The 16375-nt window shown below is 47.1% G+C and overlaps 1 protein-coding gene across 1 annotated transcript in view; it reads left to right on the forward strand.

Annotated features, from left to right (window-relative positions):
• The first annotated feature begins 3496 nt into the window (after positions 1–3496).
• eea1 (early endosome antigen 1) overlaps positions 3497–16375 on the forward strand; it is a 98201-nt gene continuing 85322 nt past the window's right edge. Inside the window, exon 1 of the mRNA XM_055652804.1 lies at positions 3497–3760. Within this exon, the coding sequence (XP_055508779.1) occupies positions 3737–3760 (24 nt within the window). The 5' untranslated portion in view covers positions 3497–3736. The remainder of the gene's footprint in view (positions 3761–16375) is intronic.

Below are 16375 nucleotides of genomic sequence, written 5' to 3' on the forward strand. Positions count from 1 at the left end.
GTTAAGCCGCACCTGTGGAGGGAATGGACAGATGACGTTTTGGGACCCTCCAGCACTTTACCTTTTGCTGAGATTGTCAGCATGTTCAGCACTTATCATGTATGGAAAGGAGCTTGTATTTGGTATTTTCTGCTTTTCAAAACGAAGTGTAAATTAACTTGTTTTAATATATTTTTTTTTAATCTGCAAGTCAAATCAAGAGAGTTTATTGTCATGTGTCCCAGATAGGACGATAAAATTCTTGCTTGCTGCAGCACAACAACAGATTCAGATTCAATTTAATTGTCATTGTCAGTGTACAGTACAGAGACAACGAAATGCATTTAGCATCTCCCTTGAAGAGCGACATAGCAAACGATTTGAATTAAAAAGTGTCCGGGGGGGGGGGGTGGTGATTGGCAGTCACCGAGGTACGTTGTTGAGTAGAGTGACAGCCGCTGGAAAGAAGCTGTTCCTCGACCTGCTGGTTCGGCAACGGAGAGACCTGTAGCGCCTCCCGGATGGTAGGAGGGTAAACAGTCCATGGTTGGGGTGAGAGCAGTCCTTGGCGATGCTGAGCGCCCTCCGCAGACAGCGCTTGCTTTGGACAGACTCAATGGAGGGGAGCGTGGAACCGGTGATGCGTTGGGCAATTTTCACCACCCTCTGCAATGCCTTCCGGTCGGAGACAGAGCATTTGCCCATACCATACTGTGATGCAGTTGGTAAGGATGCTCTCGATGGTGCAGCGGTAGAAGTTCACCAGGATTGAGGAGACAGATGGACCTTCTTCAGTCTCCTCAGGAAGAAGAGACGCTGATGAGCCTTCTTGATCAGAGTAGAGGTATTGTGGGTCCAAGAGAGGTCATCAGAGATGTTGACTCCCAGGAACCTGAAGCTAGAAACACGTTTCACCTCCGTCCCGTTAATGTGGATGGGGGTATGCGTGCCGCCTCTGGACTTCCTGAAGTCTACAATGAACTCCTTGGTCTTCTTGGAGTTAAGGGCCAGGTTGTTGTCAGCGCACCATGCTGCTAAGTGCTGGACCTCCTCCCTGTAGGCCAGCTCATCGTTGTTGCTGATGAGGCCAATCACCGTTGTATCATCTGCATACTTGATGATGGTGTTAGTACCATGTACAGGTGTGCAGTCATAGGTGAAGAGGGAGTAGAGGAGGGGGCTCAGCACACAGCCCTGAGGAACGCCGGTGTTCAGGGTGAGGGTTGAAGAGGTGTGCTTGTCTAACCTCACAGACTGGGGTCTGTTGGTTAGAAAGTCCAGTATCCAGTTGCAGAGGGAGGGGTCGATGCCCAGGTTTCCGAGTTTGGTGATCAGTTTTGATGGAATAATGGTGCAGAATATTGTAGGCATAAATACAGATCAAATCAGTGTGTCCATATACCATAGAATATATATATATATACACACATACATAAACCGATAAAGTGCAATAAGCTGTTATAGTTCAGAGTTTGTTTGAAGTTGTGTTTAATAGCCTGATGGCTGTGGGGAAGCAGCTGTTCCTGAACCTGGATGTTGCAGATTTCAGGCTCCTGTACATTCTACCTGAAGGCAGATGAGTGTGCGGCCAGGATGGTGTGGGTCCTTGATAATGCTGCCAGCCTTTTTGAGGCAGCGACTGTGATAGATCCCCTCGATGGTAGGGAGGTCAGAGCCGATGACTGGGCAGTGCTTACAACGCATTTATGTGGCTGTGTGTTTTGGGTCATGGAGTAACTGGTTAACAGTTAACAGTTGTGCGAGGGCTATATGTATGTAGTGATGTTTGTATTTAATCTATGAACCACTGTTGTTTGTTATACTATTCTTATATCAATGTAAAGCACTTTGGCCAACGAGAGTTGTTTTTTAAATGTGTTATATAAATAAAAGTGACTTGACTTGATTACTGTAGAGAGCTTCTTTGGAATAGCATTTTCATTCACCATGTACAGTTGGGAACGTTGTTCTACAGATATGAACAACAGACAAGTCCAAATTTCACCAGTTTAGTGAGAAACTCCTGTCAGGAATGGCCGAGATATTTAGTTTTATTCAGGCCTAAACAATTTTGTTAATTCTTTAGACTTTAGAGATACAGTGGGGAAACATGCCCACCGAGTCCGTGCTGACCAGCAATCACCCCGTACACTAGCACTATCCTACACACTTGGGACAATTAACCTACAAACCTGTACGTCTTTGGAATGTGGGAGAAAACCTGTAGCATCCGGAGAAAACCCATGTAGTCACAGGGGGAACATACAATCTCTGTACATACAGCACCTGTAGTCAGGATCGAACCTGAACCTCTGGCACTGTAAGGCAGCAACTATACTGCTGCGCCACTGTGATGTCCCAAATCTATTTTCAGAATGAGTAGGGAATTATATAAGGATAGTTGATGATTGGTAATATTGTTTTAAACCAATTTCCTGCCCAATGGCTCTCGGAAGCTGACAGGGGCGGGGGGGTAATCCTTTTCAAGGGTGAAGGGAGTTTAGGCAGAGTGTGACCAGACTTGTCTCGCTCAGGGTGAAGCAGTCTACCCTGTGGCACTGCAGGAGCCATAGTTGCATTTGCTTAATGGCTGTCTTGCCACTGAATGAGAAGGCTATGGGTTGGTTCCACTCCCTTGAAGGGATTAGAGAATTCACACTAATAGTCCGGTGCAGGGAGCATTGTATTATTGGACAGAAGTAAATAGGAGTAAGAGCGGCTGCCAAGTCACTCAGGCCTGTCCTGCGTTTCAATGTGACCATGACTGATCTGCCCCAGACCTCAGTTCCTCCTGTCTCAGCTGTACACAGTCACCATTTCCCTGATAATAGCCATACAGCACGGTAACAAGCCCTTCGGCCACGCTGGTCCATACCGACCAAGGAACCCCATCAATGCTAATCCCATTTATTTTTTTTCATCCGCTCCCTACCCACGCCAGGAGCAGGTTTACAGAGGGCCAATTAACCCGCAAACCTGTACGTCTTTGGAGTGTGGGAGGAAGCAGGAGCACCCGGAGAAAACCCACGCAGTCACGGTGAGAACGTGCAAACTCCACACATACAGCAGCTGGAATATTGTCCTGGAGGGTGGACCGGCCCGGAGGACTGACATGATGGGTGGATCACCTGGGAGGACTGACCTGATAGGAGGACCGACCTGACCTGGGAGGACGGACCTGATGGGAGGACCACCTGGACCTGACATGGGAGGACCACCTGGGAGGACTGACCTGATGGGAGGACCACCTGGGAGGACCGACCTGATGGGAGGACCACCTGGGAGGACTGACCTGATGGGAGGACCACCTGGGAGGACGGACCTGATGGGAGGACCACCTGGGAGGACTGACCTGATGGGAGGACCACGGACCTGATGGGAGGACGGACCTGATGGGAGGACCACCTGGGAGGACTGACCTGATGGGAGGACCACCTGGGAGGACGGACCTGATGGGAGGACACCTGGGACCTGATGGGAGGACCACCTGCTTAGACTGGCCGGGAGGACCCGGTGGCGGCGCCGTGGGACGGGGACTGTGGTCGGAGTCCGGGCCTGACAGGCGATGCCTGGTTAACGTCAGGCGCCGTCCGCCAGCACCAGGCCCCTCCCTCCGGCCATCCCCGCCCGCGGCGCACGGAACCAGGCAGCGCCGCCCTCTCTCCCTCCCTCCCTCCCTCCCTCCTCGCCGAGCCAGCGCCGTGTCTGCCGCCTGCCACAGCCCGCCCGCCCGCCCGCCAGTGCCCAGGCCGCTGCCATGTTCCGCCGGATCCTGCAGAGGGTAGGTGGGTGGAGGGGGTGGGGTGGGGTGGGGGGGGGGGGGGGGGGGGGGGGGGACGGGAGGGAGGGAAGTGAGTGAGAGGGGAGCGAGCGACTGTCAGCCGACCGCCGAACCCAGGCCCGGTGTGGGCGGCTGGGCCGCGGCCCCGATCCCGATCCCGCCGCCCTTGAGTGGGCGGCAACGGGCCCTGAGCGCGTCCTCCCCTCCCCTCGGTACAAACAGCCCGGACTCTGGTCCCCTCACCCCCCTCCTCCAATCCTCTTGCCCCGCTCGACCCTCCCTCTCCGCCATCATCCACCACAACCAGTCCCCGCCCCCTTCTCCCCCTGCCCACTGCTTCCCCTATCCCACACCCCAAATCCTACCCCCACACTCGAGCACCCCAACACCGCCCCCCAAATCCCTCATTCTCCCCCAACCCCCCTCCCCCCGAACTGCCCTCCTCCTATTACCCCCAGCCCACCCCTCACCTCACATCAAACCCCCTCCCCCATAAACCCCACACCTCCCCCTAACCACCCCCCCCCACAAACTTCACCCCTCTCCCAAAAAAACATTCCCCGTAACCCCCCACCAGCCTCCCAACCCCCATCCCCTCAATCCTCCCATCCCTTCCTCCATTCCCCCACCCTCCCCGCCCCCCAGCCTCCACCCCTTCCCCCCATTCCTTTCAGCCTCCCACCCCAACAACCCCCAGCCTTTCCCCAAAATCCTTCCTCCATCTTCTACCCTCCCCTATGCTCAGCTCAGCCCCCCCCCCCCCCAACATCTCAGAATGCATTGTCAGCAGGTTAAATCTCAAATGGGAAATTTCCTCAGCCAATGGATGGTGGATCTTTAGATTTCTTTATCACGTGGGGAGATTTATTGTATATTAAAGGAAGATGGGAACAATACAGGAAGATCAGCCGCAATTGGGATGATTGCCAGGACAGACAAGAAGCCCATGTGCCTCCTGTTCATTCTGCTATGACAAATAAGAAAGTTAAACAGAACAGATATGACAAGGATTACAGATGCTGGAAAATTAAAGGTTCACCCAATGCGTGGCCAAGCATGGGTTCCCATGTTTGGCCACGTACCATTCAAGTAAAAAGGCTTGACCCTGTGCTGCTCTACTCCTTGGCGCTCAGTTCCAAATAAATAATCGCGTTCTGGGCATGGCTGTGATATATTGCACATCCTGAAGAGTCTTCAGAGTCTTCAAGGGATATGGGCCAAAGTCATAGATTTTGGCCCATATCCCTCCAAACGTATCCATGTATCTGTCTAAATGCTGCAATAGTACCTGCAAGCGATGTGGCTTGTTGGATATCAGTCATGTAAGGGTAACCAGTCTGCAATAGACAATAGGTGCAGGAGTAGGCCATGCAGCCCTTCAAGCCAGCACTGCCATTCACTGTGATCATGGCTGATCCTCCACATTCAGTACCCCATTCCTACCATCTCACCATTTCCCCTGACCCCGCTATCTTTAAGAGCTCTATCTAACCCTCTCTTGAAAGCATCCAGAGAATTGGCCTCCACTGCCTTCTGAGGCAGTGAATTCCAACTCTCTCTGTGTGAAAAAGTTTTTCTTCATCTCCGTTCTAAATGGTCTATCCCTTATTCTTAAACTGTGGCCCCTGGTTCTGGACTCCCCCAACATTGGGAACATGTTTCCTGCCTCTAGCGTGTCCAATCCCTTAATAATCTTGTATGTTTCAATAAGATTCACTCTCATCCTTCTAAATTCCAGAGTATACAAGCCCAGCCACTCCATTCTATCAACATATGACAGTCCTGCCATCCTGGGAATTAACCTTGTGAACCTACACTGCACCTACACCCTCAATAGCAAGAATGTCCTTCCTCAAATTTGTAGAGCAAAACGGCATACAATATTCCAGGTGTGCTCTCATCAGAGGACCCTGTACAACTGCAGAAGGACCTATTTGCTCTTATACTCAACTCCTCTTGTTATGAAGGCCAACATGCCATTAGCTTTCTTCACTGCCTGCTGTACCTGCATGTTTACTTTCAATGAGTGATGAACAAGGACCCCCAGATCCTGTTGTACTTCCCCTTTTCCCAACCTGACACCATTCAGATAATAATTTGCCTTCCTGTTTATGCCACCAAAGTGGATAACATCACATTTATCCACATTAAACTGCATCTGCCATGCATCCGCCTACTCACCCAACCTGTCCGAGGCACCCTGCATTCTCATAGCATCCTCCTCACAGTTCACACTGCCACCCAGCTTTGTATCATCTACAAATTTGCTAATGTTACTTTGAATCCCTTCATCTAAATCATTGATGTATACTGCAGAAGGCTCCCATGTGAAATCTCACTGATCCATTCCCTCTTTAGAAGCTGCCTGACTTGCTGAGTTACTCCAGCGCTTTGTGTTTTACTCAAGATTCCAGCATCTTCTTCTTCTTCTTGCGTATGGCGTGCACAGCCTAAAGTTGTAGGACAACTTGTTCTATTTGATCTTATTTGATTGTGCACGCCGGGTTGATTGCATTCGTGGAAACAGGGCGGACCGCGTGAAGGTTGCAAACTCCCACCCCATTCCAGCACCTGCAGTTCCTTTTGTCTCCATGTAAGGATGTTACTAGAATTGCATAAGCCAGATTGACTGAGGCTAGCAGGTTTCCTTCCTTGAAAGTTGGTTAGGGAGGTAGGTGGAGGGAGGTGCATTTTAGAGTTGTACATCACAAAAACAGCCCCTTCAGCCACCGTGCCCATGCTAGACACAAAAAGCTGGTCATGCAGCATCTCTGGAGAAAAGGAAAAGGCGATGTTTCGTGTCAAGACCCTTCTTCGGGCTGAAGAAGGGTCTCTACCCGAAATGCAGCCCAATGAAGGGTTTCGACCCAAAGCACCACCTATTCCTTTTTTCCCAGAGATGCTGCCTGATCCAGAGTGACTGCAGCTTGTTGTGTCTATCTTTGGTGTAAACCAGCATCTGCAGGTTCTTCCTTCACACCATGTCCATGCTGACCATTAAGTACCAGTGTCTATTAATCCCATTTACTAGCACTTGGACCATAACCTCCCATTCAATGCAATTATTGCCCTTTGTCTAGTGTGGGGACCTGTTCGTCTGTGGCCTAACCAATGTTTTATTAAGTTGTATCATAACATCTCTGCTTTTATCTTCATTATCTGAGGCAAAGAATATGCATCATATCTACCTTCTTTACCGCTTTACCTGTGCTATCATCTGTGGGGACCCTTGGGCTTTGAGTCAGTATTCCCTGGGCTCCTCTATATATTGTGAATGTTCTACTCCCATACCAGGCCTCTCCAAAGTGCTTCACCTCTTGCTTCTCAGGATTATATTCCGCCTGCCAATTGCTCTGCCCATCTGATCAACATCACCCTGTAGCTGACCACTATGTTCACTATCAACAAACCCACCAGTGTTCATTTTATGGAATCACACAGCACAGAAACAGGCCTTAGACAACCAAGGAATCCATCTAAACTGAAGATAACCACAAGATGCTAGAGTAACTCAGCAGGTCAGGCAACTTCTCTGGAGAAAAGGAATAGGTGAAATTTCGAGTCAAGACCTTTTTTCAGACGGGCGTCTGCAGTTATCTGCACAATTTGACAGCCATCTGAACTAATCCCATTTGCCTGCATTTGGCAAATAACCCTTAAAACACACACACACACACACACACTCACACACACTCACACACAACCCCGACAACCCACACCCACCTTCCTTTTTAGAGGTCTATAAAATCATGAGATAAATAGATCGGGCAGATGCACAGAGTCTCTTGCCCAGGGTAGGGGAATCGAGAACCAGAGGACACAGGAGTTGAGGCTGGGACTATTGCAACGTGTAATAAGCATTTAGACAGGTACATGGGATAGGACTGGTTTAGAGGGAGATGTGCCAAACGCAGGCACGTGGGATTAGTGTAGATGGGACATTTTGGGCAGAAGGGCCTGTTTCCATGCTGTAACACCCTATGACTATAACTACTAATTTCCAGCTTTTTACTTTAAATTTTATTCAAAATCTCAAAAGTCCTGGCAGGTGGGATGTTGTCTCATGTTCCCTGGAATGTTAGTATAGGTTCTGAGCAATATTCTAGTTGGATTTATACCCAGGCGTAGTTAGCACCTTTCAAGGAGAGGGCTAGTTTGTTTTGAATTATTTACATCCTATCCCCAGCCATTCACTCCAGTCACCTCCCCGTTCACTTCTTTCTTTACCCACCCGCAGAAGTTTACGCGTTCTATTCCTCTCATGATTTTATACACCTCTATAAGATCACACCTCATTCTCCTGGGTTCCAAGGAAGAGAGTTCTAGCCTGCTGAACCTCTCCCTATAGCTCAGGCCTGCAAGTGTTTTTATTAAAGCTATAATCCTTTTATTTGGACTGCATACTGACCTTGCGCAGCTCATCTCTGGCGCTGTTTTAGTGGTTCAGGGAATGGAAAATGAACGTTGGGCAGCTTGGAATAGTGGGCTGAGCTTTGGCAAGGAAGTGGGAGACGTTGGAAAGAAGGGAAGTGCAAAGATTGCGTCTGTGGCTCATTACTAGTGATTCACAAGTTTAACTCCTCGGTGTTATGTGTAGACTAGTGCGGATGCAATTGTGGGCTCAGCAGCATCAATGACTGATATTCTGTTGAATGCATTGATATTTTTGATGCTGCATACACAGGTCTACGAAAACCCTTTTAAACTGAGGTCAACAATGCCCCTCTCTGCCTCCTTTGAGTTTGAGTTTAGCTTTTGTTGCTTGCTAACCAGTCAGCGGAAAGACAATACAAGATTACAATCGAGCTATCCACAGTGTACATGATAAAGGGAATAACATGAATAACGTTCAGTGAAGTCCAGCAAAGTCTGATCAAAGATAGTCCAAGGGTCTCCACTGAGTAGCTCAGAACTGCTTTTAGTTGTTGGTAGGATGGTTCAGTTTCCTGAAAACAGCCGGGAAGAAACTGTCCCTGAATCTGGAGGTGTGCGTTTTCTCACTTCTGTATATCTTGTCTGATGGGAGAGGGGAGAAGAGGGAGTGGCCAGGACGTGACTCGTCCTTGATTATGCTGCTGGCTTTGCAAAGGCAGCGTGAGGTGTAAATGCAGTCAATGGAAGGGAGGTTGGTTTGTGTTGGTTTATAGTGTGGGCTGCGTCCACAATCCTCTGCAATGCAATTCTCTTTCCCTTCTCCAGGAGTCCTCCACACTGGCCTGAGATTGCAACACACATTGTATAACCCCTGCCTGTATGACAGGAGAGTGCCTGTCACTGCTGACACACGCACGTGGTGCTCTGCTTCACATTCCAGTGACCCAGCACCGCTGGAGGAATGGGAGAGATTTAATTTTGAGATTGTGAAAGGGGTGGGCAGTGAATGAACTGTAACCTGGGGTTGCTGCTGTGTTGGGCGGAGTGGTCAAGTGGACTGCATCTCAGGTTGCCCTCGCTCACTGATGCGCCGTGTCTCGGAGCATGATTAAAGGGAGGCTCTAACAACTATGTGACACAGCGGTAGAGTTGCTGCCTCGCAGTGCCAGAGACCCAGGTTCAATCCTGACTGCGGGTACCATCTGTAGAGTTTGTATGTCCTCACCATGACCTGCGTGGGTTTTCTTCGGGATCTCCGGTTTCCTCCCACACGCCAAAGACATACAGGTTTGTAGGTTAATTGGCTTGGCTAAACTTGTAAATTGTCCCAAGTGTGTGTAGGATAGTGCTAGTGTACGGTGATCGCTGGTCGGCACAGACTCGGTGGGCCTGTATCTCTGAACTAAACTGAACATTGAGAAGTTCAATATGGCAGAGTCCAGACACATGAAATCAAGAAGAAACAATGCTGGATAAAACAACAGGTTAGGCAGCATCTATGGGGAGAGTAATGGTTAACATTTCAGATTGATGACTGGATTGTGATCTTATAGAGGTGTACAAAATCATGAGAGGAATAGATCAGCTAGACACACAGAGTCTCTTGTCCATAGTAGGGGAATCGACAACGAGAAGACATAGGTTTTAGGTGAGGGAGAAAAGATTTAATAGGAACCCGAGGGGTGACTATTTCACACAAACGGTGGTGGGTATATGGAAGGAGCTGCCAGAGGAGATAGTTGAGGCAGATACTAACGCAACGTTTAAGAAACATTTAGACAGGTACATGGATATGATAGGATAGGTTTAGAAAGATATGGGCCATACGCAGGCAGGTGTGACTAGTGTAGATGGGGAATGTTGGCCGGTGTGGGCAAGTTGGTCCAATGGGCCTGCTTCCACGCTGTAATACTCAATGATTCTATAACAGCAATGGTGTCTGATAAACACAGTCAGAGACAGATCGTGGTTTTTGTGGATCTGTGTTGTCCTGGCACCAGATTTTCATTGGCAATTATCTAAAATGTTAACTTGAAGCATCTTGTTTGGACTCGCATATGTGTGACTAATTGGTGATTGTAGCCCAAGGCAGATTATTTCAAAGTTGCACAGAAATAGGCTAATTATGTCAATGCTGGTGCTTCTGGAACGTGTGAGCTACTTGGCCCGCCCCCCCCCACCTCACTTCAAACCTATCCCTGAGCTGAATCGTGTGAATGCAGCCTCTCCTTAAAGCTGTTTAAGAAGGAACTGCAGATGCTGGAAGATCGAAGGTACACAAAAATGCTGGAGAAACTCAGCGGGTGCAGCAGCATCTATGGAGCGAAGGAAAGCTTTCTCTCCTTAAAGCTTTCTGTTTGTCCCAAGTGCTCCCTGTGAATAGACACAGCATGCAGGAATAACTCAGCGGGTCAGGCAGCACGTATGGAGAGAAGGAATAGTTCACGTTTCAGTTCGAAATCCTTCTTCAGACTGAGAGTCAGGGGAGAGGGAAACTAGAGGTATGAAAATCAGCCGGCACCGATGACCAAAGTAAGGTTGAGCCCACAATAGTCCATTGTTGGCTGTGGAAGAGGTGATAATGAAGGGATGTATGGATCCATGAAATATATATGGTACCTGAAAACAGTGGAACAGGCTCGGGTGGGGGAGGGACTTTTCCTACCTCTAGTTTCCCGCTCCCCTAATTTTCAATCTGAACTAGGGTTTCGAGCCGAAACATTCCCTATTCCTTTTCTCCAGAAATGCTGCCTAACCCGTTGAGTTACTCCAGCATGTTATGTCTTTCTTCAGTGTAAACCACCATCTGCAGTTCCTTCCAACACATTTTGTCTACTCCCTGTGGAAATAGGTTCACTTAAATTAAAAAAAAAAAAATAAAATGCTCAGCAGGTCAGGCAGCATCTGTGGAAAGAGACACAGTAAATGTTTTACGTTAGGGACTTCCTCTAGAACTGAGAAAGAGAGAAACAAGTTAGTGAGAGGGACATGGGAAGGGATGGCTACATCAAAACAATATCTCTGATATTGGCGAGAATGAAGGGCAATGTGTTGCTGAAATCAGATAAATCTTTTTTGTCTATTCTGTTGCTAATGGTAAAGCTATGGGACATGACAAGTAGGCCAGACTGTACTTAAGTTCCTCAGCATTGGAGTCCCGGGTTCATTCCTGACCTTGGGTGCTGTGTGTGTGGAGTTTGCTCCTTCTCCTTATAACTGCATGGCTTACCTCCGGGAACTTCAAACATTCCAAAGACGCGATGATCTGCCGTTCTTACCCAGTTTAACCTATATGTGACTTCAGATCCACATTTGTCCTTGATTTTTATCTGTCTTCTCAACTCAGTAAGACAGTCATTGGCATTGTCAATGTTGTTGCCATATCCCGTGGGAACACCATTGCATTGATCTGTTCATAACTTCAAGTTCTAGGAGCAGAATTAGGCCCATCAAGTCTGCTCCGCTATTCAATCATGGCTGATCCATTTTTTCCCCCTCAACCCCATTCTCCTGCCTTTGCCCTATAACCCCTAACACCCGTACTAATCAAGTATCTTGTCAATCTCCGCCTTAAATATATCCATTGACATGGCCTCCACCCACTGTCCGTGGCACAGAATTCCACAGATTCACCACCTTTTGACTAAAGAAATTCCTTCTCTGGGGAAGTCCAGAACAAGGGATCACAGTTTAAGGATAAGGGGGAAATCATTTAGGACCGAGATGAGAAAAACATTTTTCACACGGAGAGTGGTGAATCTCTGGAATTCTCTGCCACAGAAGGTAGTTGAGGCCAGTTCATTGGCGATATTTAAGAGGGAGTTAGATGTAGCCCTTGTGGCTAAAGGGATCAGGGGGTATGGAGAGAAGGCAGGTACAGGAACATGAGTGGATGATCAGCCATGATCATATTGAATGGCGGTGCAGGCTCAAAGGGCTGAATGGCCTATTCCTGCACCTATTTTCTATGTTTCTATGTTTCTCATCTCTTTTCTAAAGGTACGTCCTTTTACGGTTATTGCCTCTAGACTCTCCCACTAGTGGAAACAGCCTCTCCACATCCACTCTATCCAGGCCTTTCACTATTCGGTACGTTTCAATGAGGACCCCCTCATCCTTCTAAACTCCAGTGAGTACAGGCCCAGTGCCGTTAAACGCTCATCTGCTGTGGAATCCATTACTCCTCCTACCATTCCTTGATATCATCACCTAAATCATTTGGATAGAGCCAGATGGTACATCAGTGCCTGCTTCAGTTCACAACTGTTGCTTCAGCTTTCACTTGCATTTGCTTAACCACTAAATGGTGCTCGTGACTTTCTTAGTAGTAGCTACAGCTCAGCATGTCTGTGGGTTTAAATTCCAGTCCAGGGACTCGTGTGTGCAATCTAGGCTAGCACACGAGCTGGGAAGTGCTGGGCTTCAGAACCAAATCTGTGACTGGTGCTATTTACAGAAGAACATGGTGGTCTTGGCCAGTGTTTATCTGTTTTTCACTCCAGCAGTACCTTGCAATCTTCTGCTAATGCAGGAGTGCAGATGGGAACTTGGATTATTGTCAAATCTGCAACACTCTGGTGCTGTACCCTCTTGGAGTGTCAATCTGTCTGATAAATAATGGGGGGAAAATCTTTTGGTAAGGGTGTACAGTGACATTTATTGATCAATTACAACAAATGTGATCATAATTGGAAAATTGGCATTTTCCTAAGCAGGGCTTATAACACGATGAACGTTCAGTTCACCATCCTTCACACACACTGGGGACAATTTTACAATTTTACCAAGCCAAATAACCTACAACCCTGAACATCTTTGGAGTGTGGGAGGAAACCGGAGCACCCGGAGAAAACCCACGCTGGTCACAGGGAGAACGTGCAAACTCCGTACAGACAGCGCCCAGCACACGATCGAACCCGGGTCTCTGGCGTTGTATGGCCGCAGCGCTACTGCTGTGCCGCCCCATTAGTTATAATAATAGCTGTAATAATAAAAATAATTAAATTAATTCAAACATAAATAAATAATGATTATTACCCCCTTTAAACCGTGCTCCTCTTACCTTAGAGCTATCGGTTATACAGTTTAATGTTCTTGACTTTTCAATATGTTGTTTGAAATCGTGACTTTTTGATGATTGAAGGTTAAAATTACTTTAACCTTTAAAGAATCTAGTTAGATGGATCCAAATTGTCCCTCAACCTTTTAATCTATTTCTTCATTCCTTTATTGAATGTGACAGTTGTTGAGAAAGTCCTTTCCCTTGATGATTTGCTTGACTTTTTTGAGATGGCAATTAAAAGTCGACCAACATCCCCTTGGGCGGTCTCTTCCACATTCCAAAAGCTCTGGGTGGAACAGATTCTTTATCAGTTCCCCTCTAAACCTCCTTCCCTTCATCATCGGGCGATGTCCTCTGGTTATATTAACAGATTGGATAAGGGTGCGTGATTCATTTCCTGAAGGCCATTAGTGAAATTTACAACTTTACAAATTTTCCAGTTGTTTTGAAGTAAAAAATGACTGATAATAGTTATTTTACAGGGTAACTTGAAAAAGCGTACTTATAACACCAAAGGGCAATTTGACCCATCTAGTCTGTGGAGGAAGGAATTGCAAATGCTGATTTACATCGAAGATAGAGACACAAAAAGCTGGTCAGCGGTCAGGCAGCATCTTTGGAGAAAAGGAATGGGTGACATTTCAGGTCTGAAGAAGGGTCTCAACCCGAAACATCGCCTATTCCTTTCCCCCAGAGATGTTGCCTGACCCGCTGACTTACTACAGCTTTTTATGTCAATTTTCTGATCCATCTAGTCAGTTCATTCTTTCAGTGGAGCATTCGTATTATTCCTTTCTTTATACCACTGCACGTAGTCTCTCACACATGCCCATCAACACCTTTTAACGTACCTAAGCAACATTTAATCTACCAGCACCATCTATTCTGCCAACCAAGCATCTATTTATATGAATCACATTTCCCAATACTTGGCACATAACCATCCACGCCTCAGTGAATCCTAGATACTTATTAAACATTCTGAGAGGGGCACTTTCACCCTGAAGCAGCGTGTTCCAGAGTCCAACCAGCCTCTGGGTGAAATAGTTCCTCGGATGCCCTCGCCTTAAATCTATGCGCTCCAGCTATGGGGAAATGTTTCCTACTATGTCCCCTGTCTGTGCCCATCATAAATTTGTGTAGGAAAGAACTGCAGATGCTGGTTTAAATCGAAGATAGACACAAAATGTTTGTGTACATCGTCCAAATGCCCCCTTCAGAGTACAGAATGTAGTGTTATGGTTACAGGGAAAGTGCGGATAAAATAAACAAGGGTTAGATTGTGAATACATCCTTGGCTTATGAGCGTCTGTTCAAGAGTCACTGGTAAGGATCGTTAGAGACTTTCCTTCCCTTAACCGTCTGTCAACCTCTCTTTTGAATATATTCAATATCCCGCCTGGTCAGTTCCCTTGGGGAAAGACTTTAGAGATACAGCGCGGGAACTGGCCCTTTGGCGCACTGAGTCCACACCGACCAGTGATCACACCGTATACTAATGCTATCCCTACACACGAGGGAAAATTGACTATTTTATCAAAGCCAATTAACCTACAAACCTGTACGCCTTTGGAGTGTGGGAGGAAACCAGGACAACCGGAGAAATCCCACACAGGTCACAGGGAGAACTTACAAACTCCGCACAGGTCAGGATGGAACCCGGGTCTCTGGCCGCGCGGTAAGGCAGCAACTCTACCGCCGTGCCACCCTAAATGAGTCCAATGATTTCCGATGCTCTGAGAGAAAGAATCGTCTTATGTCTCTTGTCAAGTAAGGGTGATCCATTACTCTGAAGCTGGTGGGATCCAGACTCGTGTCTCTGCATCAGCTGGCTTGCTGGTGGCTTTGACCACCATGCATCATGAACAGATTTGCTTAATTTGACAGTAAAGGTTTTTGTGGACTGCTGATTTTTGTGGGAAAGATTATTTCCGTAATTTTAAAATAACTGATATTCTTTTAAGAACAATAAATTAAGTCTTCACTGGGCTTATACAGTTGGTAAGCCAATTTTTCAAAGTGAAAAATGTTTCTTAAAATCTTCCTGCTGAAACTTACCATGCCCTTCTGATGAGGGGGTCAGGTCATTTGTGTTATGTAAAGGTTTGTATTTACATGCTACAAATGAGGTTGTACATCCATAACTAGACTCTTGATATTTTGTACTATTGGGTGCTACTCTTTGGATGATCCATTGAACCGAGGCACTACTTGCCCACTTGGGTGGAATGAAGGTGTCCTACAACATAGTTTATGGAAGAAGGGTCCTCTCTGATCCCCAAGGCCAATATTTATTCCACAAAGAACATCACAAACCTTAAACATCACTGTGACCCTTCAGTCTGAAGAAGGGTCCCAACCTGAAAGGTCACCTATCCTTTTTCTCCAGAGATGCTGCCTGACCCGCTGAGTTACTCCAGCACTTTTTGTCTAGCTTCAGTGCATACTATCAGCTGCAATTCCTTTCTACACATCACAAACCATATTGATGTGAATACTGCCCCTTCAACATTCATGCCATGCACCATATTACTGAGTAGGGGAGTTTGCTCTGTGGAAATTGGGTGCTGGGTTTCCATACATTCAAGAGGTTATTTGTCAAATATTGCTCATTCTATGCATCATCTTGAGAAGGACAATGGAAAGATATTTTTTGTTTGTTCATTATCCAAGTGATTTTTTTTATCAGTTATCCTGTTTTCAAATGGAGACTAATGGTTATAGTACTCTGTACTTTGGATGAGTTGCTGCAATAAGCTTCCTGTTTCAGACAAGATGCCAATGAACTACAGGTGCTGGGAATAGGAAATAAAGACAGAAAGTGCTGCAAACTCCAAGCAGGCTAGGCTGCATTCGTGAAAAGAGAAATAGTCAACATTTTAAGTCCACACCCTTGCATCAGAAGTGAGAAAGTGAGCAAATTCTAGGAGACTCGAGCTGAGGAGGGGTGGGAGATTGCAACCTTCACGTGGTCCGCCCTGTTTCGACGAATGCAATCAACCTGGCGTGCGACAACTTGTCCTACAACTTTAGGCTGTGCACGCCATACGCAAGAAGTAGAAGTAGAAGAAGAAGAGCTGAGGTGCAGGTATTCCTAGATGTTGCAGTGAGAAAGGACGGTTTGGTGAAGTTTTGTACCTTTGTTGGCGCCAGAAACGTGGCGACGTGCACTGCATAGG

Source organism: Leucoraja erinacea, chromosome 22, assembly GCF_028641065.1.
Source record: "Leucoraja erinacea ecotype New England chromosome 22, Leri_hhj_1, whole genome shotgun sequence".
NCBI classification, from domain to species: domain Eukaryota; kingdom Metazoa; phylum Chordata; class Chondrichthyes; order Rajiformes; family Rajidae; genus Leucoraja; species Leucoraja erinaceus.